Source organism: Pyrgilauda ruficollis, unplaced genomic scaffold (assembly GCF_017590135.1).
Source record: "Pyrgilauda ruficollis isolate IOZ18807 unplaced genomic scaffold, ASM1759013v1 scaffold2, whole genome shotgun sequence".
NCBI classification, from domain to species: domain Eukaryota; kingdom Metazoa; phylum Chordata; class Aves; order Passeriformes; family Passeridae; genus Pyrgilauda; species Pyrgilauda ruficollis.
The window spans coordinates 13,984,575-14,012,303 of NW_024519206.1; the positions used below are offsets into that span (position 1 = coordinate 13,984,575).

General features: G+C 40.1%; 2 protein-coding genes across 6 annotated transcripts; one reads left to right on the forward strand and one right to left on the reverse strand.

Annotated features, from left to right (window-relative positions):
* Positions 1-4,589: 4,589 nt before the first annotated feature.
* Positions 4,590-6,874, reverse strand: DPH3 (diphthamide biosynthesis 3). Of its 2 annotated transcripts, XM_041466272.1 has the most exons (4): positions 6,739-6,874; positions 6,566-6,640; positions 6,024-6,127; positions 4,590-4,839 (listed from the first exon to the last, which is right to left on the reverse strand). In XM_041466272.1, exons 1-3 carry the CDS (start codon positions 6,844-6,846, stop codon positions 6,062-6,064), a joined length of 249 nt encoding a protein of 82 aa, XP_041322206.1. In that variant the 5' UTR covers positions 6,847-6,874; the 3' UTR covers positions 4,590-4,839; positions 6,024-6,061. The 2 variants fall into 2 exon arrangements, with proteins under 2 accessions (XP_041322206.1, XP_041322205.1); XM_041466271.1 differs by having other exon boundaries at positions 4,590-6,127.
* OXNAD1 (oxidoreductase NAD binding domain containing 1) lies at positions 6,836-25,966 on the forward strand. 4 transcript variants are annotated; one of them, XM_041466266.1, is made up of 8 exons: positions 6,836-6,945; positions 12,168-12,333; positions 12,593-12,656; positions 15,858-15,964; positions 19,400-19,541; positions 22,292-22,534; positions 24,876-24,984; positions 25,617-25,966. In XM_041466266.1, exons 2-8 carry the CDS (start codon positions 12,200-12,202, stop codon positions 25,769-25,771), a joined length of 954 nt encoding a protein of 317 aa, XP_041322200.1. In that variant the 5' UTR covers positions 6,836-6,945; positions 12,168-12,199; the 3' UTR covers positions 25,772-25,966. The 4 variants fall into 4 exon arrangements, with proteins under 4 accessions (XP_041322200.1, XP_041322201.1, XP_041322202.1 ...); XM_041466267.1 differs by lacking the exon at positions 6,836-6,945 and adding an exon at positions 7,683-7,967; XM_041466268.1 differs by lacking the exon at positions 6,836-6,945 and having other exon boundaries at positions 22,292-22,328; positions 22,434-22,534.
* Positions 25,967-27,729: the final 1,763 nt, after the last annotated feature.

A 27,729-nucleotide genomic window follows, 5' to 3' on the forward strand; every position in this document is an offset into this window, starting at 1 on the left:
TTAGGAGGTTGTGGGAGGGACAGGCAGAAAAACTACTTAAATCCATGGTACCTTAGATCACCTCGTCTTCTAAAAACCACCTAAGCCATGAGCAAGAGACAGGAGGAGAAAGACAAGGTTATTCTAAGGCTTAGATTCTAAATAGTTATTTCCTTAGTTAAACATAAGTTCTAAGATAATGTCAGCCCAGTGCTCACCAAGTCTCAAAAAACAACATCATATTAGGAATTTTTGGAAAATAAAGAGCAGATAGAGAACAAATAACACTATACAAATGTATCATAATACATCCATGTCTAAAATTGTGCACAGTTCTTATTTCCCTTTCAAAAATGATGCAGAAAAATAAGAAAAAAAATCCTAACAGTCCTCAGTAGGACAGAGAGCTGAAAGCAGAAAACTGTCTCTTCCCATCCAAAAGATGTCTTTAAACGAACCCCAAAAGAAAACCAGAGACATGTCTCTTCATAAGGCACACTTAACTTGGGCAATTCCTTTCCATGGGGTGCAATGGATTTGGTGATGTGGATTCAAAAAGTGGTTAGAGAAATTAATGGAAATATATATATTTTTCATGGTATTTAACAACAATGCATCAGTCTCAAGAAGTCCATGACTTTCAGATTGTGTGGGAGGGTTGTAGGGAAGTATCCCCAAATGCTTGCCCTGGTCATGGACTCTTCAGTAGCTCCTGGCAGCGCTGGGGATGGGACGGGACCAAGAAGTCCCTTGGTGTGCCCTGGGACAGTCAGTCCTGCTCTGATGCACTGACATATTTTGCTGGCACAGCTCAGCTCAGCCTCCAGGACAGGAGCTTTCCTTACTGCCTCTGAAATGACCCTCTTGAGTAGTTCTGCAAGAAAGGGACTGTGAGACCGACAGGATTTCTGCCTCTGGACTGTTTATATATCTAAATCCAAAATCTGGTTCTAGCTAATGGATGAATTCCAGAATCCATCAATGTGGGAACACCTGTGCAGTGCATTGGGGGCCACAGAAGCCTCTGTATAATAAAAAAGTCAAATGTGTTCTACCCTAATAAGTGAAAAAATAGGATAAGTAGGAGCTTATGTTTTGTCTACTTTTCTTGGTAATGTATGAACAATACATTTTGTAATTGAATGAACAATAACCTTAAAACCCACCACAGCCTACAAAATCAGTTCTAATCCATTATAGTGATAAAAATGATACATTTATGCTGCAGTTTTGCTATTGTCTAAAACCAAATACCTTAAGATGGTATTGCATTGAGTATCTACACAATTTTCATGGAAAGAATCAACAACAGACCTACTAACAGAGGTATGCAGAAATAAAAACTGTTAATATCTTTTTTGAGATATTTGGAAAATGAAAAAAAAAAAAACTGCTTGAAAATAGTAATTTTTTTCTAGGCAGTATGAAATAGTCATTGTTACTAAAAGTATACCAGAAATTTGTATTTTGTGTAAACACCACAGGACTACATACATAAAAATCATGCTAAGAAGTGGTGTAGCTATTTAGTGTTCCTGTGGATGGAAATCTTACTTGAAGTACTGAACGTGTCAAAAAGCTGTCCTCTGATTTGTCCAGAAGGACAACTGAGACCAAAATAAAGCCATTTGCCATGGATCAAGAAAGGGCCTGAACAGGTCACAGAAGAAGTGACTTATTGCCAGCTCCTGTTGATTTTACCCTTAGTCTTGATAGCTGGATCTTTCCCTAAAGTAACAGCTTCAGCATTCAAACAACAAGATAAGGACTTCTGTTTTGACATAAAAATAAAAAATGACCACCCCTGGATGCGGCAGCTCTGCTCTGACCTTCACGCACCACCGTGCCTTCAGAGCGAGCTTCTCTTGGCTGGCTGCGCTCACTGACAGCGTCAATGGCACGGCAGTGACTTCCCACATGACAGGAAACCTGTGCTGGACTGGTGAGCTGCCAAGAATTTTGGAGAGGTGACCTCGTGTGCAAACAGCTCAAAATGGTGACAGCAAGGGGTGGGAAGGAGTGATAATGGGTCACTTAAGGTGGGAAGGTTAGTCAACCCTTTTGGTTGGTCCCTTTTGACCCGCTTCCTCCCTGACCACAGGTGACACTGTGACAGCTGCTTTCCCTCTTGGCACAGCCTCTGTCACTCAACAGGTTTGACCAGTTTCAGGCCTCGTGAGCACAGCATCTTCACTGGATCCTCCCTGTCTGCTCCATGCCACGGAGAGACATTAAGAAATTAGCAATTTAAGTTACCTTGAAGTAGAATCAAAGCAATCCACATAAAACTGCTAGGAGAAAATTCATGGCAAGTTTTAATTACTGCACCAAATACCTTGATAAATCCTATTTTAAAAAACATTTCAAGAAGTTTTCAGTGTTACAAATGCTTATCCCTACAGTTAGCATGATCTGAGTGTTATATTGGAAGAGATGGAGATGGAACATGCAGAAACTGCTTGTCTTCGTGACAATACATAGTTGTCATTTCACTAACATGAAATTTTGCCAGTTTATTTGAAATTAATCAGTATCTGCTTCTTGATAGAAGACTTGGTAATCTATGTAATGATCTTTAATTCTGTCGCTCTGCAAGGAACACCTGTTTGTTTTTTGGTTTTTTTTGACGGGTGCTGATAATCATAAATGAAAACTGTGATGGAGGGAAGAAATGTCAAGGTACTTAGAAAGGGTCCTCTGGGACACTAGGACTTCCCTCATATATGGACAATGAAACAAGTGGAACAGCAAAATTAGTGGCCTAATGACCTCAGCTCTTGGTGGCTCTGTGTCACAGACTTGTAGAGCAACTATTCAAAACTAATCATGTACACCACTGATACACAGGCACAATGAGCCAAAAGTACATGACCTTCTCAGCAAGTTTCTTTGAAATGCAAACAAGAATCTGACGGATCAGGGAAGCTAAGCCTCTTTAGTTTAATGAAGAGCAAATTATCTTCCATTTCTTCCCATAAAATTGTGGCAACAGTGTATTGCTTGTTCTCAGTGTTACACAGGAGTTCAGAGGTGTTCAACAGTATGAGAAATTTCACAGCTTGAGTATCTGAAACTGCCCATAAATTGTTTCACCCTCTCTAGTCTCTACCAAGTATGAATTATTCCATTAACATTCACGTGATGCTGTTTTCACCACACTGGCCTCCTCTGTGCAGACCCACGGACCTAATCAAACACATTATCAATCAATCTGCTTGTCAGATACAAGCAGCAAACAAGACTTCTTTGTGTCCTACACAATTGCCTTTTGAGAAAAAAAAAAGTGAGCTATTGGTTTGCAAGAGCATGTAATACACAAGTAATGCATGGCAGGCCAGAGCCTGTGGTGCTGTGAGGAAACCTTGTGACTGAATTCCTGACAAGACACATTTCTGATGGGTTACTCACACTGCCCTGACTGGTGTTCCGGAATGACACAGTATGAAAGAATATTTTTAAAAGATGACTGCAATCACTGGAATCAAAAGCTTCTTGCAAGTTAATAAAAGACAAAAGCGGGCAACACTTTGGCTTCAGCATTACTGAACTTTCATGAAGGATGAACTCTTGCTGCAGAACTCATCTCTGCAGAGCAGAAGGGAAAACAACAGAACAGCTCAACAGTTTTTAAATGTCTCTCAGATTCTCAAAGGGCAACAAAAAGAGAGAAACATGATACCCATCCTTGTTTTGCCTCCTTTTTGGAGGGGATGTCAACTACTGTCTTGAGATCCTGCAATGAGACAAGAGTTTGAAGGAACTTAAGTGGGCAAATGTGGCCACATCCTTTTCTAAGTCAGCCACAACATCTTTCTGTTCTTATGCGTAAGTACGCAATAAAAACCACATAGGTATGCAAACACTTTGTTAAAGCTTTACATACATACACCATGTGATCAAATAATTTTAATGTGCATGTAAATTGCATTCCACAACTTGGACCCTATTCACACCAGGTAAGAAACTTCAAGCCCTGACAGTCCCAAATGATGTAATGAACAAATTAATTCTGCTAAAATTAGTTTTTGAAAAACCATTACCTGCCTTTCAGATGAGTGGGAAACTCTACTAAGACTCAATTAAAAACCTGTTACATGCCATTTTTACTTGTTACATGCCAAGTAAAATTTAATTGATTAATGCTTTTTACAACCATGTTGGAATTTAACCATATAGAGTACAAATAATTCTCTACACAAGTTTCCTAAGTCAGAAAGGGCCTGACCTTCATTATATAACAAAATCAGGTCAATGATTTCTGCAAAAGCTGTGTATTTTTAGAGATGATACACATGGCAACTTACTTTGATACATTAAATCAGAGCATACATTCCCTGGTCTTGCATTTGAAAATTGCTCCAATTCCTTTTATGTAGAATACTTGTGGAAAAATCATGAAGGTATTTATGCAGTAGAAATTTGAACAGGGGCTTAGGCAGGGTTCCTGTAAGTTTGCTTTACAGCACCCACTCATAGATTGAAATTATTTTTATTAACCAACCTGAAAAAGCTCCACTACCATCACCCAACAGCAGCAAAACTCATGACCTCTGGAAATCATTATGGCTGGTGCAGAAACAGGATAAGTAATGGCCCATTAAAACCAGTGATTGAATCTTAAACATCTTTATTTAAATAGTCAAAATAAATATTTGATTAGGCATAGCTAACCAAAGTACCACAACATTTATTTTTTTAAGCACATATGTCAAAGGAACATGAGTGCCACCTCCTGGTTTAGGCATGGAAACACTCTGGGTTGTGCTTACTGCAATCCAAACTTCCAACTAGATGTAAGGGGTTTTTTCCACTCCTTTCCTTAAAGTCACTAGAATGTTCATCTTCAACATTCACAGAATGCTGTCAGAACAAAAATAACTAAATGCAAGAATCCAATAAAATTTGCTTATCTTTAGTGCCTGGAGCAAAATAGCTACATAAACTCTTCACAGGTACTTTTCCCCAAATTTAACTTCACAGATGTCAAATCCTATTAAAACACAGGACTGTAAATATTAAGTAAATATTCGAGTGCAGTCGCTTGTAATTCAAGAGGCAGTCTTGGAATCAATGTGGAGTGTGTTCTCATGACTCTTCTACCCTAAAAAATGCCTTATTAATTAAGTGAAATGTATCCATCTCCTATCCTAGAAGTGACAGAATCTAATAAAGAAGGGCTGAGAAATTTACTACAAATGGCACAAAGAACTGCAGCCCATTTTATATCTACTGCAACAGTCAAATCACAAAGTTGTTGAGAATATAGGGGTAAAATACAACCCACTTCGAGTTCCAGTCCTGCACCTTAGCAGCTGTGCAGGGGTTAAAAAAAAGGTTGACTCCATTTCACATAACACCCTCAAATGTGTATCACTGTTATGTCAGAGGCATTTGGTAACAACTACCAAAGTTCTTTCAAAGCAACTTTAGAAGCAATTTAAGAAACACATCTGCCCCAATGCAATGTCTGTGCAGATACACAGACAATGCACTTTCCCTGTGTTTACAGGAGTAAAGTCAATTTACCAACATACAATTTACCAGCACTGGGTAAATGTTGGCTCTGGGTCTCTTGTTTTCTCCCGATATTCAGTATGGGCTAAAGTACACGAGCCCACAAGCTGGGAGAAGCTGCACTGTGTTAACTCTGTATGGCATTGTGTTCTGTGGATTCCTAAATCTCACCTCCCAACATTTCAGCTCTCTGTGCCATGTCACACCCTCATATACCCACATAAAGCCAGTTTTTCTCCACAGGCTAAGAAGCCACTGTTAGACTAAATGTTATCATTTCCCAACTCCACGTTCTTCTTCTGTGTATTGACTTAATCAGGAACATAATCCTCAAGTCTGGGAATACATAGACCAACTTCTATTTTTTTTTTTTTAAGTATAACCCTTTGGAACAAAACGCATTCATGTGTTTAATGTCCCAGCAAACTCTCATTCTTGTAAAGAAGACAGACAATTATTGCACTTGTATCCCACAGCAACACGCACTTCCCGAAGAACCACAACTCTTTCTGCAGTCACCATTCCCATACTTTCTCATCCCAAAGCAGCACAGTCCACGATGCATTCATCAGCACTTGACCAATTCCTTGTTTGGCAAAGGTTCTGCCACGACTTCATCCCGCATGAACTGCTCCTAAAGACAGCAAGCAGGAATTTAGGCTATTTACATTCTTTTTTTATCTCCTCTACCTCACAAACATCACGACATACACCCAGGCTAGAAAACAGAGTGATTATAGCACGGATCTGTCTCCCAAAACACAAAAGCCGTAACGCGCCTACGAGGTGAGAAGAGCTGCCAGGGCTGCTGGAATCAGCCGCTGGAGTCAGCCCCAGGAGCCCTTCACATCACTGGTTTCATCCCGTCTGCATCCTGCCCCACGCCCACCCAGCGTCTTTTTAACCCCAAACACGGCAGGAGGAGACCAGAAAAACGAGAGATCAGGCAGCAGATGTAGCTCCAAACCAGGCATTTTTTAACGCTGTCCCGCGCTTCCCACACGGGGCGGAGAACCGGGACTCGGAGGGACCCGGCTGGAACCGCGTCCGCCTGTCCTCCCTCCGCACCCACCTGGTCGTAAATGACGCGCAGGATCAGGGAGCAGCTGGGGCAGGTGGCCACGTCCTCGCCGTTCTCCAGGTCCTCCTGCAAAAGGCCGGGAGAGCGGTCAGGCCCCGCCGCCTGTCCGGCCCCCGGGCCGCAGCACCCTGTTCTCCCCCCAGCCCTGCCCGGCCGCCCCTCACCCGCGTGATGAGGAATCGGTCCCCGCAGGGGCACGGGTAGCTGTAGGTCCCGGTCTCCTCGTCGTACTCAAAGTCCTCGATCTCCACCTCGTCGTGGAACACTGCCATGCCGCCAGGGAACGGCGGAGCTGGGCCGGGGCGGACGGGAAGAGGCGGCGCCTGACGGGGCACGAGGGCGGCGCTCCCCGTGACGTGATGCGGCGGCGGGTAGGGGTGGTGGAGAGCGGGCCGGGGATTCCGGGATCCCAGGGAGGGTTCGGCTGGGGAGGAGGGAGTGGGGGGGCAGGAGGGTGAGGGGCGGTGGGCTGAGGGGCAGCGCGTTCACGTCCTCCTGGCTCGCCCTTTCCTCACGGCGGGAGCCCCGCACGCCGGTCGGAAGCGGTGGCCGGGCCGCCCTCTGCGGCCGATGGCGCTGCCGGTTCCAGCCCTGGCGTCTTGCCCTGCGATCCCAGGGGCTGCGGGGGAACGGCCGGGCACTGCTGCGACCTTGTCCTGGTCCCTCCCTTGCCACTTGCCCTTGTCCCTGCCCTGCCCCTTAGCCGTGTGCTTCCCCTGCCCCTTGGCCGCCTCAGTGCCGCCCCGCCCCAGCTGGGCACTGGCTGCCGCCGCCTCTTCCCCGCCTCACCCGCCTCCTACCAGCGCTCACCGTGTTCCCCTCAGTCCTGGGAAAAGGGAGAAAACTGTTTTCTTGGTTTACTTTTGCAGGAAGGACTGTTTGTCTAAAGGAGTGTTTTACCGAGAGATAGCTTTTGAAAAAAGGCTTCCTGTGCCGCTTGCCTCAGTACCCTTACTGCCCCACTCTGCACTCTTGCATTAACCTACCTCGTAATTTGCACTTAAGTGTGATGCGGGTGAACTAAAAGTAGCTTTCCCTTCAGAGAGCGACATGGGATTGTGCGACAGAAGAGGTGCAGACATATATCTCAACAGATACTCAACCCAGGGCCAGTGGATCAGAGGGAATGGAGAATGAATGGCTCGTTGGTTTTATCTTAGGAGAGGAAGAAGTCAAGAAAAGTAGTGCTCATTTCATTCCATGGAGGAAAGGAGGTTTATAAAATATGTAAAGGGTGGGTGTCAAGAGGATGGAGTCAGGCTCTTCTTGGGGGTGCCAACCACTAGGACAAGAGGCAGTGGACAGAAACTGGTGTTCAGGAAGCTCCACCTGAATGTGAGGAAGAACTTCTTTATTGTGTGAGCGACCAGGCACTGGAACAGATTGCCCAGAGGTACTGGAGGCTCTCTCACTGGAGATATTCCTGAACCATCTGGATGTAGTCTTGTGCACTGTACTCTCTCAAATGGCCCTGCTTGAGCAGGGAGGTTGGACCATAGGACCAACTGTGGCCCCTTCCAACTTCCGAGAAAAAAGGGGATATTTGGAGTGGCTGTTCCTGTACTGTCTTGGGTAAGATGAGAATAAAGGGGGAACATCCCATCTGACAGGAGCCTGGGAAGCTGAAGCACAGCGCTTTCATGGCGAGCAGGGAATTGCCAAAGAGCTGGATGAGTGAAAAAAAATCACAGAGGTGACAAATGGGGGAAAAGATGTTCACATTTTGTAAAGGCATGAGTCACACTTCTGTGTGGTAGGGGAGAACCAGAACTCATTAAAAGACATTTAAGAATTCATTGGTTGCAGAGTAAAAATTGCAAATTATTTTTATTGTGTTTTTCATGATTGGAAAGTGATGATAGTATAGATGGAACAAGTTTCTTGAACTATGGTTCCAGAGTTATTTCTAATTTAGGATAGAGACTCAGCCTTCAAGCAGTTGTATCAACAGGGTCTTTCAGCTGTGACTATAAAATTAGGCTAACATTTCTTTTGTTTCCAATATTATGTATCGATATTGAACTTCAGGTTGGTTGGAGATGTAGATGTCTATAACCATGATGTGCTATAAGAAAGATTCAAGATCTTAAAGTGATCTCACTAATTTGAGAAACTGATTTTTGAGCACTCTGAGTTTACAGATAATATGCCAAGGTAGAAGAATGGGACTTCATTAGATGTGTATTTTGTTGTCCTAAAATATTTTGAGATTGTTAATACTTTTGTTGACAATGTCGTCTACACCTGTGATGTAGAAAGTACTGAAGTGTTTTGCTTAAACACTTAAGTATACTTTAAGTACTCTCTGATGCTGTGGAAAAAAAAATATGAAGTAATTTTGCTCACTGGGGGTAGAAGACTTTTCAATAATTCCATTTTTTAAAGTGGCAAGCTGCTGTGGAATTAAATGCTGAAAAACTATTAAAAATTATGGACAGTTAAAAGCTGCAGGAAGTATTTCTTATGCTTGAAAATGGGCATTTTGAGTAATGACTGTAAATGTATTCCATTTCTGAGCAGCCTAATTTATGGAAGCTCTGCTTCATTCATACAAGACTACAAACAGGACAGATTACTAAGTGACCATCCAGTGCAGCTGTTAGTGAAATCCTAGAGAGTGTTGGCCTGATTAGTTATCAACAAGCTGGATCAGTGCCATTTCAAGGGATTAGAGATGAAAAACATTTTGAAAATAAATTACACGCCTTAAAAGAATGCACATAAATATATTTAAATGAAAGTAAAAGATTAATGCTTTAAAGAAGCAATGGACTGCATCATGGGGATAAATATCATTTGATAGGTGATGTTATATGATAGTTACGCTAACATTTTAGGAAAAATAAAGGCAGATTTACAAATTTGATAGGTGATGTTATATGATAGAGAGTTATGCTAACATTTTAGGAAAAATAAAGGCAGATTTACAAGGAATGAGAAATATCTCTTGGCTCTCTATGAACCTGTTCCTACACTTGAAGGGTAGTTCTGACTAACCTTGAATGTTGTGCATAACAGTTTAGCTTTCTCTGTCATAGCTGTTTGAAAGTGTGGTTTTGAAGCTTCCCACTGTGTTTCCACTGCAGTGAATATGCGAGTCCTTCACTTTCTTTACTCTTTAGAGATGTATTATGTAGAGTACATAGAAGTGCGAGGGATTAATGTGCTTTTAAATAAACCTGTGAACAAACAGGCTTAATTAAAGTTTATAAAATTCTCCATCCAGAACCTTTCCTTTACCACTAGAAAGGGAATGGACAGTCAGTGTTTGATCTTTCATACATGAATATTGTTTGAACATTTAAAATCACAGATATGTTGACTGGAAGGCACTTCTGAGCATCATCCAGTCAGAATTTGTGCTTGGAACAGGACAGTTGTTCACACTGGATTAAGCCAGTCCCAGCTGTAGACCTCTGTCATTAGGCTTCTGCTTTCCAGCCCTGCAGTTTCACAGTTCCCTGTTGAAGGGGAGCTCTACTATTCTTACCTAGTATCATCCACAAGTTTGCTGATCATAGAATGGCCCAGAGGGGTCCTCAAAGATCATCCAGTTCCAATGACCATGCCATGAACAGGGACACCTTCTGTCTCATCATCCAAGTTAGTGATAAATATATTGACCTGTATCAGCCCCAGGTTATTCCTACTGTTCCAGCCAACAAGTGAAGCAAACTTGAAGCCATCAAGTCTTCAATTATGTCTGCCCAGACAAGTTTTCAGCCACTCCAACCATCCATCTGGTCTGGTGTGTGTGCTTCAGGGCCTGGTGGCAGGAGCCACAGGACACTCAAGGTGTGTTGCATCCTGTCCCCTTAGCTGCGTGACCAGACCTTTCATCACGGTAGCTGTTTGGATTTATCAAACGTAACCTGCCCTTGGTAAATCTGAGTCACATCTTCCTGATTGCTTTCTAAGCTTTCACCCAGCTAAGGGGACAAGCTCTGAGCATTTTTCCAGATACTGAGATGGTGCTGACTGGATGTAAGCACTGCTTTTGCCTCTCTTAAAAATGAGCACGTGTAAGTCTTTTCCCAGTCAATTGGAGACTATGTGATAAATGTTTTTCATAGGTAATAGACACTTGCCTGACAAGCATGTCAGCTGTGTTTCTTAGCAACCTTGAGTGTAACCCATCTGGCTCTGTGCATTTGAGTGCATCCAGTGTCTCTCAGCAGGTGCTGGCCCTGCTCCTTCTTATCCCTGTCCTTCCCAACTACCACTGGTACAAGCAGAGGTCTGGGTGCAGACTTTGCCTGAAAGGCTGAGGCAAAGGGAATGCTGAGTACTTCAGCCTTTTCCATATAATCTCTGACAAGGTCTTCGCCTTGTGAGAGGTTGAAACATTGATGGTTAATGGCTCAAGCAATTGCCCATTTGGAAAAGCTACAGGGGCTTTGCTGAGGCCAGGTTTGCACCCCTGGACCAAAGGGCAAAGGAGAGGTTTGGGTGTGTGGTGGGAATTCTCTGATTTGCACAAGAGCAGCCCAGGTACAGGGAGGGTGAGCACCCATCACCAGAGGATGACCACAACAAACTGACCTTTGTTTAGCAACAAGCTGGGTTTGAGCCAGATAAGGGGAAAAGCCAGTGAGAAGCAGGTGCTGCTGAGGTGGGGTAATGCTGTCTATCATGCCAGTGTCCTCCCTTCCACAGCTGGGCCAGCTGTAAATCTCCCCTCGCAGGGAAGGTATCAGGACACTCGTGTTCACAGCTGGGCCTGAAGGTGTTCATCCCTTCCTGGGGGGCAGAACTGGCTCAGTTACACTGGATGAGAGGCAGCTGTCACGGCTTAGAGGGTGTCATAACCCATCAAAGACCCCAAAGCGCCCCCAGACTCATTTCTGGGCCTTCCACCAGACCACTGCACATGATCCCCAGTGCTGGAACAGACAGTGTAAAACTCCCCCCAGGGAGGTGCCTGAGAGTCCCCACCTTAACCTGAACATACTGAGCCCATTGAAATCTGTGTTTCTTGGTCTTCTCTCACCCCGATGGATCAAATGTCCAGCCATCACTTTGACTAAGTGAAATTGCAAGAGTCAGTTCTTGTCACTGGATCCACGGTTGTGGTATCTTTCCACTATCTTCTCTTATCCTTTCCTCTTCTTTTCTGTATATATTTTCTTAAATGATTCTTTTATAGTTTTATATTGTTTAATTTCTATAGATAATAGCTAAAAGGGTTCTCTACCTCATTTTCATTGCAACCAAATTGTTCTACAACAAACCTGCATTATACATATATGTATATATATATATATATAAATATATATGCATATATGTATATATAAATAAACACTGGTCATTCAGTGTCATTTCACTCTAATCTGCCCCAAGGAATCTATTAACAAAAACCTGAGTTACCCTCACCTTTAGGAGTGGGCATAACATCCTTTCACTTGAAGGATGCACATTTTCACTTGTTTATGAAACTTTCATGCTTTTGAAATTCCCTCTCATTATACTTTGTTGCAAGTTTTAGCTCCAGCTGAGCTTTGGCTTTTCTGATTTAAGGGAAATAAAAGCTGGAAACAAGCCATTTCAAACACTGAATGCTTCATTTAACAAATATTAAAAATTTTTTTTTCAGGAGCCAGTGATTCCAAAGACTGCCTGATCATCATGGCTCGTGCTACTATTTATGTGGGTTGCACCGTTCCTCAATTACTGAGAGGTGCTCAGAGCAGAATTTTTCCCTCTCATTCTCCATTGGGGGTGTTGAGACACTCTGCTTTTTGTTACTGCACAGGGAACGGGTAGGTTATCCACCTCCTTGGTTTTTTTTAAGAGAATGCCATGTAACACTGTCAAAATCAAACTGACAAATTACTACAGACCTATAAATGCTTAATCTAACTCCCAATTATATATTTGTATTTAATTCTTATTTAGATTTATTTCATCTGTAGTCTGGATTACACTGGTAGATTGTTATGCTAATAGAAATTCATATCAGTAAGGGACAGTAGCACAGCTGTCAAAATGACAATTATCTTTGTTTGCTTTTTCTTGCAGCACAATAAAATCAAAAAGGAAAATGGATCATCTAGAGAGGACAGCAAATAATTTTCGACAGGAGGTTAGTGTTCTGTTCTTTCGATGCAAGTAATTTTTTTTTTTTTTTTGCTGCAAAGATAATTATATTGGATAACAGTATTTGATTCTTAGACTCCATTTTGCCTTCTGCTGGAGTCTGGTTTTCTTCTTTTTCTCCTCATTTTTTATATTTGTTACTGGTATAAAATTAGCATATTTAGTGCTCGATGGGTGAAATATAATGAGTTTTAAAGTTTTTCAGTGATATGATGCTGTTTACTTTATGTTGGATAAGAAACTTAATAGATTTCTGGCCAACTATGCATTATAATAAGTTATGCATAACAAAAGTACGTGGATACCCCTTATCTCTAAACGGACTTCTCAATTTTTATGGGTTTCTACAATTCTGGTTCAGGTTTGAGATTTTAAAATGTGGAAAATGTCATTTTATGACACACATAGGAATAAGGCAAAAATTGTAGACATTTTGAAGGGAGAGATATTTTATAATCTTCAATTTTATCTAGTTTAATTCATAAATACAAGGAAGATATAGCATTGTTCTCCATCAAATCCAGAAGTGCTCATTCTGGATCTCAGTTTTGAGCAGCAAGCATTCTTTTTCATTATGTTCAGAGGGAAACATACTGTTGTACTTCATACAGATATTTCTTTTCTGTAATAAGCTAAAGTAGATGCACACATACCACACATCTGTCAGCCTGTGTACATGAAGTCCTTCTCTGCTGTTTTTCCCTAACTATAGTGGAGAATAAATCACATTCTTCCCAAGAGGAAGCTGGGAGCAGGGGGATATGTAGGTAACCCCCGAGAGAGAATATTCAGTGCTGTCTGACTGGGCTGTAGATGCATGAGACAAATGCAGCCTGGTTCTGCCTGTCACCAGAGCTGTGAGCCAGCTTTGGGAACCACGGAGCTCAGCTGTTCACACCTAATGCCATCTCTTCTTCCCTGAGTACAGATCAGTGTTGCTTGTGGACATCCAGCTGCTCTGATGGATCCTGTTTACCTGAGAAAATGGATGTAGAGACAGGCACAGACCGATGCATGTTCTCCTTTGCTTCTGACATGAAAAAAATGATGGCACTTTTGAGTGTTGCAACCATGGGGTTTTTTAATATTTATTGTTTGGCTTGCTTCCTTTCTCTGCTCAATGTCAGTACCTGAAAAATACGTGGAAAATGGATCCTTGTGAGGTGTTGGAAGCTCAGGGTTGGTGCAGGGAACTTTAAGGCACAAGGAAGAGAAGGAAGCTGTGTGAGATAGGTGAAAGATCAGGGCTCAGTTCTTGCTACTGCACATTCTCTGCATATCAGAGGATTATGTTGTTTCTTTTTTTAATGCTTGATTTATTCTTTGTTGCTTTATTTCTGATCACTTAAAATCAGTTTATTTTAAAGCCTCTGCTTGGTTTTAAATTCCATATAATCAGCAGTTTGTTTCCCTCAGCCAATATTGCCTTATTTGGCCATTTCAGTCCTGTAAAAGATGAAAGAATCATAAATCTGTGTTACATTACTGTGAATGCTACAGAACATTGCCTGTTGAAGAGTGATGATGTGAAGGACCAGCACAAGGAAAAGTGACTAATGCTTTCTTGAAATACAGCTGCAAAATCCAGAGTCCTGTGCCCTCCTCTCACTGCAGCCTTGCTTTGACCAGTTGGATACCCTGGTGATGGTCCAAAATACTGGCTGAATGCCTGACTCAAATTTAATTTTTGAAAGAACTTTATACCAATTAAGAATTAAATTTCCAGTACTCTTGCAGCTCTCTCAGCTAAATAACAAATTAAGGAAGGTACTGAAGAGTAAAGGAGAGACTTAAGAAGTCCAAATTTAATGTCCTTTTCCTGCAGTCCTCCATCAGAGCAACCACTGAAGTCATGTATCTGACATTTCTCTTGTTAACTTTGACTGACTGCATTCCTCATTTAATACTGTCTGCTAAAGTGGAACAGGAATCCATGCTACTTAATTTTAAATTAGCAAATGTCCTGCTGTTTAATGGGGCAGGGAACGTGTTCAGATGTTGCTTTAAGAATAAATTAATTTCCTGACATATGTTTTAAATTACAGCATAGTTGCGTAATTTTTTTTTTATCTGTTTGATCTTAGACAAATGATAAATGGTAGAGTTGTGGTGGTATTTTGAGTATTTCCTTGTGTGGTAAGTGACATCAGCATTTTTAACAGTAAAATCTGTGTATTGCTCTATGTAGAAAATACTTAGGGCATTGCTTTCTTTGTAGAGGAAAAAAGGTTAATAATTATAGTCCAAAAAAACCTGAAAAGGAAGGGTAGGAAGGGGATGAAAATCCATGTTGCACTGATGGGCATCAAAGAATTTAAGTGGGGTACTCATCCACAATGGGTCTTTTTGCGAAGTCTGCTTTTCATTTTTCATCTTTTTTTTTAAACTCCTTAAAAGTAGTATTAACTATGGCTCTGACATTCCCTCCCATGTGGCTGCCAAACAAAATCTGCTCTGTTAACCAGCCATGAGACCTTGTGTCTTGGTTTCCCTGTGGTCATATGGGGGTGTAGGGGGTAAATGCAGTAACACAATGCTTGTTGCTTTTCTTTCATTGATACATTAATGCATAATCTTTCAGTAATGCATTTAATTACTTAAATCAGTCTAGATCCAGAATTGTCCTTGGGACTTCACCTGCAACTGATTTTTTACAAGTATCCTTTGTCTTTATATCAGAGATCTTTTTACTTTGTTGCTGGAGAATGCAGGAGTGTGTGTCTTGTGTGTGAAGAACCTGATCAGTGATAACTAGCAATCACCTCTCTATATACCTGTGTTCTCTTCAGCTGAAATAAAGTAACTTTGTGTATATATAATCTTAGAAAAAGTGACAGGCATGGTAGACTGCAAAGTACAAACACTGTTCTCCATTCCATTAAGTGAATTATAGAATGGTTTGGGCTTGAAGGGACCTTAAAGATCATGCAATTCCAACCCCCTGCCTTGGGTAGGGACACCTTTCACTAAACTAGGTTGCTTAGGGTCCCATCCAACCTAGCCTTGAACACTTCTAGGGTTAGAATCCATTTTTGTTTCATCACCTCAGTGAACAATATTGGTGCTGTAGGTAATGAAATGCCATGGGTAACATGGGGAAGTGATGGATGTCTCATGCACAGCTTCTTGAGTGCTTTTTCTGCAACTTATATCTACATATCACAATGGCTTCTTTTCCTTTTGCTAGGTAATTACACAAGCAAAAGTGTGTGGAATCACCAATGAATCAGAGACAGTCAAAAGGCTTCGTTTGGCAATTGCAAATAAGGATTTTACTTTCAAAGCAGGACAATGGTAAGATCTTCTGGTATATTTGAGGGGGAAATTACTAGAAGTCCACTATAACAAAGTGATGAAAGGTTTCTGATCCTTGGGCCTTGGAAAAAGTTGTTAATTTATATAATACTATGTTTTCTTACTGGATGCTCGGTCAAAGAGCTGATATTTGGTATAATTTTTAAACAGTCGTTATAAAAAATACTAATATTACTATCAAAAGGGCAGAAGTGAATATTCTTTAAATGTTCAGTTATAGTGTTTTGGTGCTTTCCTGTGGTTTATTATATTACCATGTTTCTTCAGGAGTACTTTGAAGTTCACTGCACTTTATTCTGCAGGCTGGTTTTATTTACTAGTTATTTTTACAGTGGAGCTGAGACTGCTAAATTTGCAAGTTACTTCGTTTTGGTTTATTTCTTCCCCTTGAAGTTTCCACTTTGAAAATTAAGCCTGTTACATCAGATTAATATATTAATATAAATAGACAAATTTGAAAATAAAAACTTTGAATTATTAAGCCTTTGAAACAATTAGCTGTTTGTTTAAACAATTTTACAGGTTTGTTTTTTTTTCCCAGGGCAGTAGTGGATTTTCATGTTTGTCTTCCTTCCTTGTTAAAAATACTCTCACTCAATAACTTTTTTTTTCTCTTAGAAATTAATTTAAAAATAGGAGTAGTTGCTTTTGGCAATGGACATTTGTACGTTCTTAAACTTTTTATTGGCTTTGGCCATCTGAAAGTAGTTTTGCTGAAATCAAAGTATAGCTGCTAGGATACTAGCAGCATATGTTACTCATGGAGTGTTAATATGCTGGCTTTTAAATTTAGAACCAGAACACAAGATGCTGATTAGCAATAATTTGTTTGTGAAGTAATTTGCTGCAGTTTTTGCACATGTGCAGTGACTCATATTAAATTCTTGCTTGTCAGTACTTGCAACGTACTTTTACCCTCCAAAAATGTTTTTGAAATTATCATGTGGAAACTGAAAGCTTTAATTATAATTACTCTTCTTCATTTTCTTCTTCCTTGAAAGTGTTCTAATGCTATTTTGTAAGGTACACATCAACTTCTCTGTACTTGTATCTATAAACTGAGGTTGCAATTTTGGTGAGCAACACATTTTCCTGGGTAGAAAAGGCTAACTTGTTAGGATTTGCTATAGTAAGATGTTACAGTCAAAGATTGTCACTAAAATGTTTACATTTCCTGAAAGTGTTCTAATTACTGAGTTTTTCAGAAGCAAAAGTGAATTTGTTTTGCAAGCAGTTTGGCAGATACTGACTGGTCTTTATCTGACTTCAAACAATAACGAAGAGATTTGTTGCTGTTACACCTTTTGATTTACTAAAACACGCATTGAGGTATATACATGTTGCAAATACTTTGAAGAAGTAGCTTTATGGTTTTAGTGTTTCTGATCTCTCACTCCAGCAATGGGTAATTATTACTCATTTCTTAAAGATATGGTTTAGGTGGATTTTAAAAGGAGGGAAGTAAAAAACAACACCCTGAGATCTCTAGTTTACATCTATTTGTGCCTCTCCTTGTTGTGGGTTTTCTTCACTTTTTTCCCTTCTGCTGCTCTTTTCTCTTAGGCTTTCTTCAGGAGCCCTCTCACCCTCCCTTACATGGCTGAGAAAAGCCATCAGAGCTAGTCCACTACAGGATAGTAAACTGTGCCTTGAAATCTCTCATAGTTATGTACTTGGGAAAAAAATACATCTGCATTAGTATTTGGGAAAGGTAAAAACCATGTTTGATGTAGGTTTTGCAATAATAGTTGTGTGTTTCCCCACCAGGCATGGATAAGGTTTCCCTTTACATGCCAAGGAGAACATTTGACTTGAATGTAAATTGTGACTTTACAGCATAAATTCTCATATTTTTCGTTAACTTAAGTTCGTCTAAGTAGGAAAATTATTTTCCACCAGAGGGAGGTAAAGAGCTTCAGTAGCATCGTGAGATGTTCTTTGGCAGGATAAACACTGCAATTCAAGAGTCGACCTATCTCAGCTGCCAGAGCCTGACTTGTCACTAAAGCTGGACCCCACGGGCAGCGGGGCTGCACAAGCTGAGGACACTGAAATAGGCTGGTCATTTTTTTGGTTGTAGACCATTCTTTTGCAGTCAGGTATCTTTATGCATCATCAAGTTATTATAAGCATCAAGTTAAAAATTGTATCACACTGTATGCATTCTTTGAGAGAAGGAGATTCTTTTCTTCAAAGGGTGAATTTTTGGTGGAGTAAGCAGACAAGATTTTTTTTTTTTCAAAAAGTGGTGAACTACTCAAAGTGCTGTTCTCTTTTCTCAAGCATTTGTGGTACCTGTGAAGAATACAGCTTTGCTGCTTAAAGAAAATACCTGTGCAGTAGCAGTCAGTCTGTATTTCTTGTTGCATCCTCACTTAACTAATACTGAGCCAGCCTAACCCAGGCTTGAATTGAATAATGGTTCTCTAGTACCTGGCACTGTTCATCAGTGTGATTGTTTCCTAAGGGGACCAGCACAACTAGTTACAGGCATTTGTTTTATTGTGAGATACAGTGCTTTTGTTAAGTGCTGTAGAAAGCAGAAGCATTTAAAGATTTACGGAACACAGAGGAGGGCAGGTGATAGATAACAAACCAACTTGTAATTTTTTTCTGATAATTATTTGGAAGCCTCATCAAGGTTTATCAAAGCCTTACTTTTTGAGACTGAATGAATAGTTCATCTATATTAATGGCTTGCCTTCCATACTCTCTAATGGCTGGTATTGCAGAAGCTTAGCCACATGTTACCTTCTTATCTGTACAAACTCATGCATGGTTTGCTTTTAAGCAGAAAGGAAAAAAAGTAGGAATTTATTCCAGTTCAATTTCCTATAACCTAAAAAAGCGGTATCTGCCACCAGAGGGAGCTGCAGTTCTGCTGCCAGCTGTGGACTTCTTATGTGGGAATTTTTTTTACATACTGTTGGTTTTATTTCAGATATTTCGTCTACCCAGGAAAATAGTGTTTAATATAAGGTAATTTCCCTAAAATTAGAATGCAAATCTTCCTATGTTTGAAAATTGAAGAGCCCATCAAAGAGACCAAAAAGAGTGGGAATTAAGCTACTCTATCAGACCATAATTATGTTTTTGTTCTAATATGCAAATAATTGATTTAAAACATGTAGAATTCTAGTCTGTTGTGAAATGTGACATCTAATGCTAAAAGTAGAATGGTTTGAAAACCTTCTAGTTTTCAAACATGATGACATGGTTCTGGAAGAAAATCATTCTAAGGAAATGGTGTTACTCAAGGTTAACTCCCTTTTTGGAAAAGTTATGTTACAGAAATGAAGATGTTGTAAAGGAAAGATAATTGAAACAAAGGCAGCCACATTATTTTGGCTATTGTTGTCCATGTTTGGGGTTGTTGGCTTCTTTTTTAAACTTTCATGTCTGATCTCTTTTTAGGGTCGATTTCTTTATTCCTGGAGTATCTGTAGTTGGGGGATTCTCAATATGTTCAAGCCCTGGCCTGTTAGAACGAGAAGGAATACTAGAGCTGGCAGTAAAGCACACTGTTCATCCTCCTGCTCACTGGATTCACACTGAGGTAAATGAAATTAACTGTGAGATTGGGCTTGCTCGCTTTCCTTTTTTGAGGTGAAGGGGGTGGTATTTGTTTTTAGACCACTTGGTGCTATTAACTGCAAAATTCACGTTGACTTCTTCAAGCATTAAATTTAATTCAATCTTAAAACCTTTTGTTCAGTAAGGGACTGAAATTGGATGTTTATATGGAAATACAGTTACTGTGATCTTTTGACACCACTTCTGCTTATAGTGGACTTAAAGTGATATTGTAGTTAGTGTATATAAGGGTTCTCACTCCTTTGGAATGAATGAATTTTTAAAAAACCTCTGTTCTAACTTACATCCCTGAGAACAGGCAGTGTTACACATTACAAAGTTACCTCTGATAACCTTCTATAATTCCTGACTATTTCTGCAAATATAAAGTGGGAATCATTGACCAATCACAGATAGATACAGAGTATTAAAGGGGAGCCAAGGAAGATACTTAGATCAGTTCTTCTGAAATGATAAAACATTTCAGAATATCTCTAGTATTCTTTTAAATACACAATATTTTTGTAATAAAGATATAACACAAGGCTTCGGTTTCTGCTGTATGAAAAGTAAAGTCTGAGACTTGGCCTCGTGGTGTTTTGTTCCTCATTTACCCCATTTAGTTTGTCAGATGAGTCACATGTTTCATCAGTGATCTGTCCTATCAACTTTTGTTCTTTTCACAGTCTCTGGAAACTATTTAAGAATTTTTGCTGTTGTAAATCAGTTTTTGTTGCTGAGTTTTCTGGTGGAATTTATAGGATAAATCTTTAGTTAAGGGGTAACCTACATCAAATCTAATGCCATGGAGAAATCTCCAGGGTATACATGGACTCTTCTAGCTAAACAAAAGTGCATGCTTTTCTTCAGGAAACAAGCAGAAAAAAATAGCAACCTAGAATTCAGAAATGTTGTATATATGGTGACAAAACTGGTACTTAATTGTTTAAAAGTTGCTTTGAAAGGAAGTTGCTGTCTCAGATTAAAGATGGTATGGGAATAGTTAGCACTAATGTACTCAGTGTATTTGTGGTTTTAGAGGTATTTATTTCTTAATATTACTGTATATAAAATAATAAATTTTAGCATCATGTACTTTATATAACTTGAGGAAGATGTAGCCTTTTCTTTAAAAAATATCCATGTGGTGTACTGATTGCTTCACTGATCTGCCTGAGCTGTGTCTATAAACTAGGCTAAAGGACAACACTTTCTCATGGTATTACTCCAGAATTTTACTATTTTTTCTTGTATACTGACTTACTGTTATCATTGTCATGGCCAAAGCATGGAAGTATCTGGAAGACTGCTGGTTAAGAGAGATTCTTCCCAAATCCCATGTCCGATTTTGAGGAACTATGGCTGGTTAAGGGGGCAGATGTGGGATTGTTTCTCCCTAAAACTGCTTATTTCCTGAAAGGGTACCATATTCTGTGTTCTCCTTAGGCCACGTGGATCAGTAACACGTGGATTTGTGCTTCTCTGGACCAGAGTAAAACATGGTGGGAAAGCCTGGCAGTGTACATGACAAGGGAGAGAGAAATCAGTTTCAGATAATGAATGCTCACTGCCCTACAGTAAACTTTGAGAGACAATAGTTCTGCAATAATTAAGAAAAGCAAGGAAGTCGTTGGGTGTTTTTAATGACCATGCTTACTATCTTAGGAACTCATGTGTCCTATGCAGTACCTGCATCCAAGGGCATCCTTCTTGCTCCTGGTGGAATTGTTACACGTTTGCACCTTAGCTGTCTGTGCAGCATTCGGTAATGGAACTTCCTCTGTTTCAGTTTACTGTTTCCTGCTATGAAAAGAATTCTTTGGAGGAAGTGTTTTCATTCTCTAGGCTAATTTTTCAGCAGTTCTTTTTCTCTCCTCCATTCCCACCTTCCTTGGTTTCCCTATCCTCTTAATTTTATCTTTTAAAACCTATATATGGCCTAAGTGCTCTTTTTACTTCTGTCAGCATGCAGTGATGTGGAAGAACTCACCTGATCTCTCTGTACTGCAGCTTCACCCTTCAGACAGGATGCAGTGCTGGTTTACCAAGGAGATACTGACCCAAGTGGATTTTTTTTTGCTGTAGCATTTGTTTTCCATGTATCAAAAAAACATGCTTGCACACATTTCTTTAGAAAATAATTTCTTATGTACAAGTGGAGAGTAAGAGAGATTTTCCCCTGATTTTTCTTCTTCTAAGTCTCTGAAGTTGCAACTGCAGAAGTGATTTTGCAAGAAATATTCTTGTGGATGCTTGCTTCACTTCTGAGTAGTTTTTAATTTTAAGGAATGGGGACGGAAAAACCTTCTGTGTATGCAACTTATTCTGACCTTCAGTGACTTCATAGGAAGGCCTTTTTTGGCATGAAGCTGGTTTTGGGTAGAAGTGTGATTTCACATGTTGAGCTTGGGTTTTCACAGCCACATATTGTTCTTGGAAAACTGTGTGAATTGTTCCTCTTTCAACTCTTAAGGGGATAGGAAGGGGGAGTCACCATCCTGCCTTACCATAAGACTGAAACTTTTGAAAGTAGAACTAGATCCCTAGAGACACTGGGTTACTTCAGATAGTTGGAAAGTGTGTGTATATTTTAAAGTCCTTCTGTTTTTCCTTCACTGGTCAATTAAAATAAAAAAATCACAGCCCAAAACCTTGTGACTGGGATGCAAAAAAGACTAAGATTTCAAATTTTGCATTTAGTTCTGAAATTAAATATCTTCTTTTCCATCCTAGTGTACTCTTGACTCAGAAGTGGCTCTGCGAGTGGGAGGTGATTTCTTCTTTGATCCTCAGCCTGGTGACTCCCCAGTAAACCTAGTGCTGATAGCAGGGGGTGTTGGAATTAACCCATTGTTTTCTATACTGCTGCATATAGCAGATCTTCATGGATACCAAGAGGGTAAAGGAAATAGACACAAATTGGGAACAGCGAAGCTGTACTACAGTGCAAAAAATACGAGTGAACTCTTATTTAAGGTAAATCAAAAGTTTTTTAAAAGCCAGGTCTCAGCTATTCAGCTGCTAGTGTGTATAACAATGTTACCAAAATCCAGAGAGTCCTTTTGTGTAAAACACTGTACAAACAGAGACAAAAGTCACTTCCTGCCTCAAATCCCATGTTTTGTTAACTACTTATGCCAGTGTGCAAATTAAGTTACTGTCCTGTTACTGGACACATCTGCTCCCATTGATTTTGATAAGCCAATTACTCCTGAATTTTACTATATCCCTGCATTTTACTATGATCTTGTAACAGCATGATAGTATACTAAAGATTATATATATATGTATATACACACTAACAGTCTGCATAGTGCTGCAATACTGTAACCACACAGTCTAAGTAGAGATTGTATTGAATTGAATGTAAAGACTAGAAAAGAATAATTCTATAATACTGTAACCACACAGTCTTAAATAGAGATTGTATTGAATTGAATGTAAAGACTAGAAAAGAATAATTCTATCCAAAGGAATACTTTCTAAAATAACAGCAGAGCTTTACTGATACTGTATTAGTTACTAATAAGTACTAGTGCATGAATGAAGGATTTATAGTTGCTTTTAAAACTGCTTGTTTTACTGCAGTACTTCATCAACATTTACTCAGCAGTTAACAATCAGTTGTCACACTCTGCCATTAATGTTTATTGACAATATCTTAGGGTCAAATTAGCACAGCTTCTGTGAAGAAGCATCCAAAATGATTTATGGGTTTTTTAAGTATTGAAAGCTTTTGACTGTAAGATGAAGAGCTGTCATGATTCCAGAAACTGTGTATAGGATTCATCACTAGTTTTATGTCTGTACTTCTATCATGTTTCTAGATACGGAGATACTTGCTTTCTTTGAATAGCTGTTTGTTTGTTGCTAGAAGCAGAATAATCTGCTCTTCCTTTTGCCACCTACTGATCTTCCAGTCTGTTCTAAGCATGCATAGGTTTTTCCAGTGCCAGTACTGACATTCCTGGAATTCACTTAAGAAGTTTTGCAACAGCAGAACTTTTGCACAAAAGTTTCTGGGACAAAAGAGAAAAGTGTCATGCACAGTGCTTAAAATATATCCCTCCTTCATTCTTCACATGTCCCTCAGATCCAGAACATGGCTGTCAAAATTCTTCACTTCTGTGCAGAGGATTGAGGAAATACAATCTCTAGCAGCCTTTATGCTGTTGTGACAAACAGCTGTACAGGATGTGTACAATCTCCAGGAGGACCTGCTGGGTTATCACTGATGGTTTGGAGGACGTGGTCCTTGAAGGAGCAGCTGTGTATGGGCTGACAAGGGCAAAGGGAGATGCCACGGGGGTCTGATCCTCACTGTGGATGTGCTCTCATGTCACAGGCTAAGCCACTGGAAATATCCTTAGTGCAAATTACAGATCAACAGCACTGGGGTACAAAGACAGCAAGTCAATGGTAGAGGTGCTGGTGGAACACTGCACAGCAGTGGCAATATGTGCTGCTCTTCATCCCATGTCTTTTTAGGGATTCAGGAACAGATTTTCTACAAAGTAGAATCTTTCTGGGTTTTTTTATTAAGCAACCCAGGGCAGACTCAGTGTAGTAACTAGTTAACAAGCAAACACTTAACAAAATGAGCAAATTTACCTAGAAATTATTTTTACTTCAGAATATTTTAAAGAATTTCCAGTGTCCTGTATAATGCAGAATCTAGGCAGTAGCTAAATCTTAATTTCAGAACTACAGCATCTGACTAACATATTCTTTTTTTGCTGATTTGAACTGAAGCCACTGGGGGTTTGGTGGTAACTTACCACAGCTGTGACTTAGGGAACTGAAAATGAGTTTATACTTTCTACTCTGGCAAAAATAACATTAGCATGACGTGGTAGTTGGTTTTACTTGAGAACATGAGACACTAAAGGGTCTAGTGACCTTATCAGATAAACCAGACAAGACTCAAAAAGTTCTTAACTAATGGTAAATACATACTGCAGGGTTTTTTTAAAATGGAAAACCCCTATGGAAGTGGAAGGAAGAAATACTGAGAATTCATAAAGGGAAGAAATTGGGAAATGACCTAACTGGATCTTGGGTCCAAATCTTACAGATTGTAATCTATATCAGAAAAGAAGAAAAGCACTAACATAGCTGGCAGGGTATTCGCATTCCAAGTGTGGGAATTCTGTGTATGTGTACAGGTCAGGCCTGTGGAATCACACCCATCAGGTTCTCACTGCTGAAATGCAAAGTCTTGGTTCTCACTAATAAGCACTGGCATTCTGGGACTGTGTGCATACATCTGCTTTGATTTAACGGCCTGTGGTGTAAGCAAGTGTGTTTAACATTACAGAAAAATATTCTTGGTTTGATGAAGGCGTTTCCTGGAAAGATCACATGTTGTTTCCACGTCACCCAACAGCGCTCACAGATCTGTAAAGAACTGCAGCCACACATTACAGGTAAAGGTCATGGCATTGTATAGAGATCCTATCTGAAGCCCCAGTTTGATTACATCCTACAGGACGAAGCTGTGCATAATAACCCAGCATTTTTACATGTAAAGCTTCAAAATGAGATGCAAGTTAAACAGTTTCTCTGTACTTATTCCACTTTGCAGAAAACTTTTCTCTTTGCATTTTTTTCCTCTGTTAATCCTAAACTTCACATGGGTATTTCCCACTGCAGACTTTATTCCAGAAACTATTAAGCAAATGCTGTTTGCTTTCCTTAAGGTGGGATTGATGTAGGATGAGCTGACTGCTTGTAAGAGACAGTTCAGCATGTTTCCGTGTCTGCTGTATTTGTGTTAGAGATACCTATTTTTTTCACGTGAATTTGGGATTGTACTTGTCTGTAAGCCATGTTTCTCTTCAGTGACTAATACCCTCTGCATTCCAAGTACAAGCACTGATTTAAATCCCCAGAAAAACAAATGGTTTTGGAAGCCTTAAATCTCAATATCTATTATCCTGGAACAGGCCAGGCATTTTTAAGAAATGAGTGCTTGAAATACCTCTAACCAGACACTATGTTTGAAGTGACTTCATGATTAATATTTCTGTTCTCATTTCCTACTTTTTTTCTTTGTCAGAAGGAAGAATATCTGAAAAGGATCTAGAGAAACATGTATCTAATGATACTTCATGGTACATCTGTGGTCCCCCTCCAATGATAGAATCTATATCCAAACTACTCACTAACATTGGTGTTCCTAGAAACCGTGTTTTCTTTGAGAAATGGTGGTAGTGACACCTGCTGAAGAGAAAATGATAGTATTTTTTCCAGTGCATTTTGATAAGCTAAAATGTACAGAGATGGACTATGAATTATTTTGAAGATTTTAATGAAGATGTTCTCAATGATTAACTGTAATACGCCTGAAATACAGTGCTGCTGCTTTGGGGAAAGAAAAGTGATTTTATATTAAAGACATTAACTGTTCTGGTTTTTTGATGGTTTGCTTTTCTTATGGGTACCAGCATATTTTCACTTTATACACTTGCTTGGTTAGTCAGCTTTTAAAAGACTTTTTTGATGCCTGATTCAGCACTTGTAGAGAATTAGTTGTGCAGCAATGCCAGATACGTTTGTATGGATAATTCAGGCCACAACCTCTGAATCTGCTCCAAATGAGTCAACACACTTCCCTCCCCAGTTCTATATAATGTATTTACTATTTTTATAGAGAGCTGCTGTGTTGTGACTTCCTTCTCTTGCCATTTCTTCTCAGAAGAAAAAAACCACCTTTTATGTGGTTTATGTAAATAAGTTAGTTGTGTTAAGATATTTTCTCATAATCCTGTTTAGCCTGAGTTGAAAGTGTTGACTGCAGCAATCATAGGAATTCCTCCCCCAAACCTGTATCCTGTGCTGAGGTTGTTCAGCCAAGATGGGAAATCTCCACAGTCCTGCTGCATAAACTACAGAGCTTTAGGGGATTCCAGGACATAGTGCTTGGAGAAAGGTCTTTGGAAAGGTTAGTCTTGCAAGGCATGAGTGTACCTCTAGGTGTAATGGCCGATACCTGAGCCCTTCCTGAATGAACTTTCTTTGTCCAACTTTAAGAAAAACTCATCAAAGAAATTAGGAGACCAACAAAATCTATATTGGGTTTGTTAATTATCTGCATAGACAGTTCAAGTCCTTAAGTGGCAGAGATTCCTCCTGTACACTTGAAGACGTCAATCAGGAACAATATCGAAAGTACTAAGTTCATATTGAATTAGTTAAAATGTTAAATGGATAAGGCCTTCCCTTTGTTAGTGGCTCCTTTCCTTGAGTTACATGTTTCAGACACAGTCAACTAGGTAATGCAGCACATTCCTTGCCATGAGTGTCTCCCTGCTCTGCCTTAAACAGGGGTTGCAGAGACACTGAACCAGCCAGTTCCCAGCCTGCTGCAATCGCCTTGGTGTGAAGCACTTTGTTTTTCAAGCACAATGTCTCTGTGGTTGGCTAAGAAGGCCTCAAGCCCAGCTCTAGCTCTCTCCCAAGGAAGTCATTTCAACTTCAGCATACTCCAGTTCTACCCTCTTTTTATCAGTCTGGTATGTTGTACAGCCTGGGGGCTACCTGCTGCCACATCCATGTGCACCTCATCCTCAAACGGCAGAGAGGTAGCCCTGCTGGGAAAGGCCAGGCCCTTGCTCTGAGTGAAGCACAAAGCTGTTCCTGGGACTGTGTCAGAAGCTGATAAACAAATGAAATAATGCCAGTGCTTCCTGGGTACTGAAGGGAACAGGCCATAGCTGCTGCCACTCTAATGACAGGCTCTATTTTCCATCAGGAGGGGTGAATCTGATTGATGGACCTTTAAAAGTTGCCTTTTGGGGACAGTACTGTGATGAGGCTTTGCCCCCAAGTTTGTGCCTTCTGCTGCCTACACTTAGGTCTGTGCTTCTGTTCCATGCAGTGCCACTGCCAGCTGCCATTGTTGGCCCCCTGTGTAGCCACTGCAGGCCCAGAGGGGATGTCTCATCTAATCCCTCCTCCTCAAATGAGAGGAAGATTCCTTCTGAGTACTTCTATTTCAATGAATGCTTCCTTGTTTGTTCACTCTAGAATGTAAATAGGACAGCGTGCTTGTCACAAAAAATAACACCAAGGGGGTTTTGTGTTCACAGAGATTGCAGCTGACACGTCAGAGCTTGATGCTTGAAAGAAGCAGGGTTTTCCTAGGAACGTGCAATACATTGCTATCAGCA

What these genes read in the sequence shown, in the direction of transcription:
- DPH3 (XM_041466272.1), bottom strand. Translation starts at nt 6,846, where the DNA reads ATGGCAGTGTTCCACGACGAGGTGGAGATCGAGGACTTTGAGTACGAC. An exon ending in ACCGATTCCTCATCACGCGG is followed by an intron (nt 6,641 to 6,738) that starts GTGAGGGGCGGC and finishes GGCCTTTTGCAG; the next exon opens with GAGGACCTGGAGAACGGCGA. An exon ending in TGCGCGTCATTTACGACCAG is followed by an intron (nt 6,128 to 6,565) that starts GTGGGTGCGGAG and finishes TGCTGTCTTTAG; the next exon opens with GAGCAGTTCATGCGGGATGA.
- OXNAD1 (XM_041466266.1), top strand. Translation starts at nt 12,200, where the DNA reads ATGGCTCGTGCTACTATTTATGTGGGTTGCACCGTTCCTCAATTACTG. An exon ending in CGAGTGAACTCTTATTTAAG is followed by an intron (nt 22,535 to 24,875) that starts GTAAATCAAAAG and finishes TTAACATTACAG; the next exon opens with AAAAATATTCTTGGTTTGAT. An exon ending in ACTGCAGCCACACATTACAG is followed by an intron (nt 24,985 to 25,616) that starts GTAAAGGTCATG and finishes TTTCTTTGTCAG; the next exon opens with AAGGAAGAATATCTGAAAAG.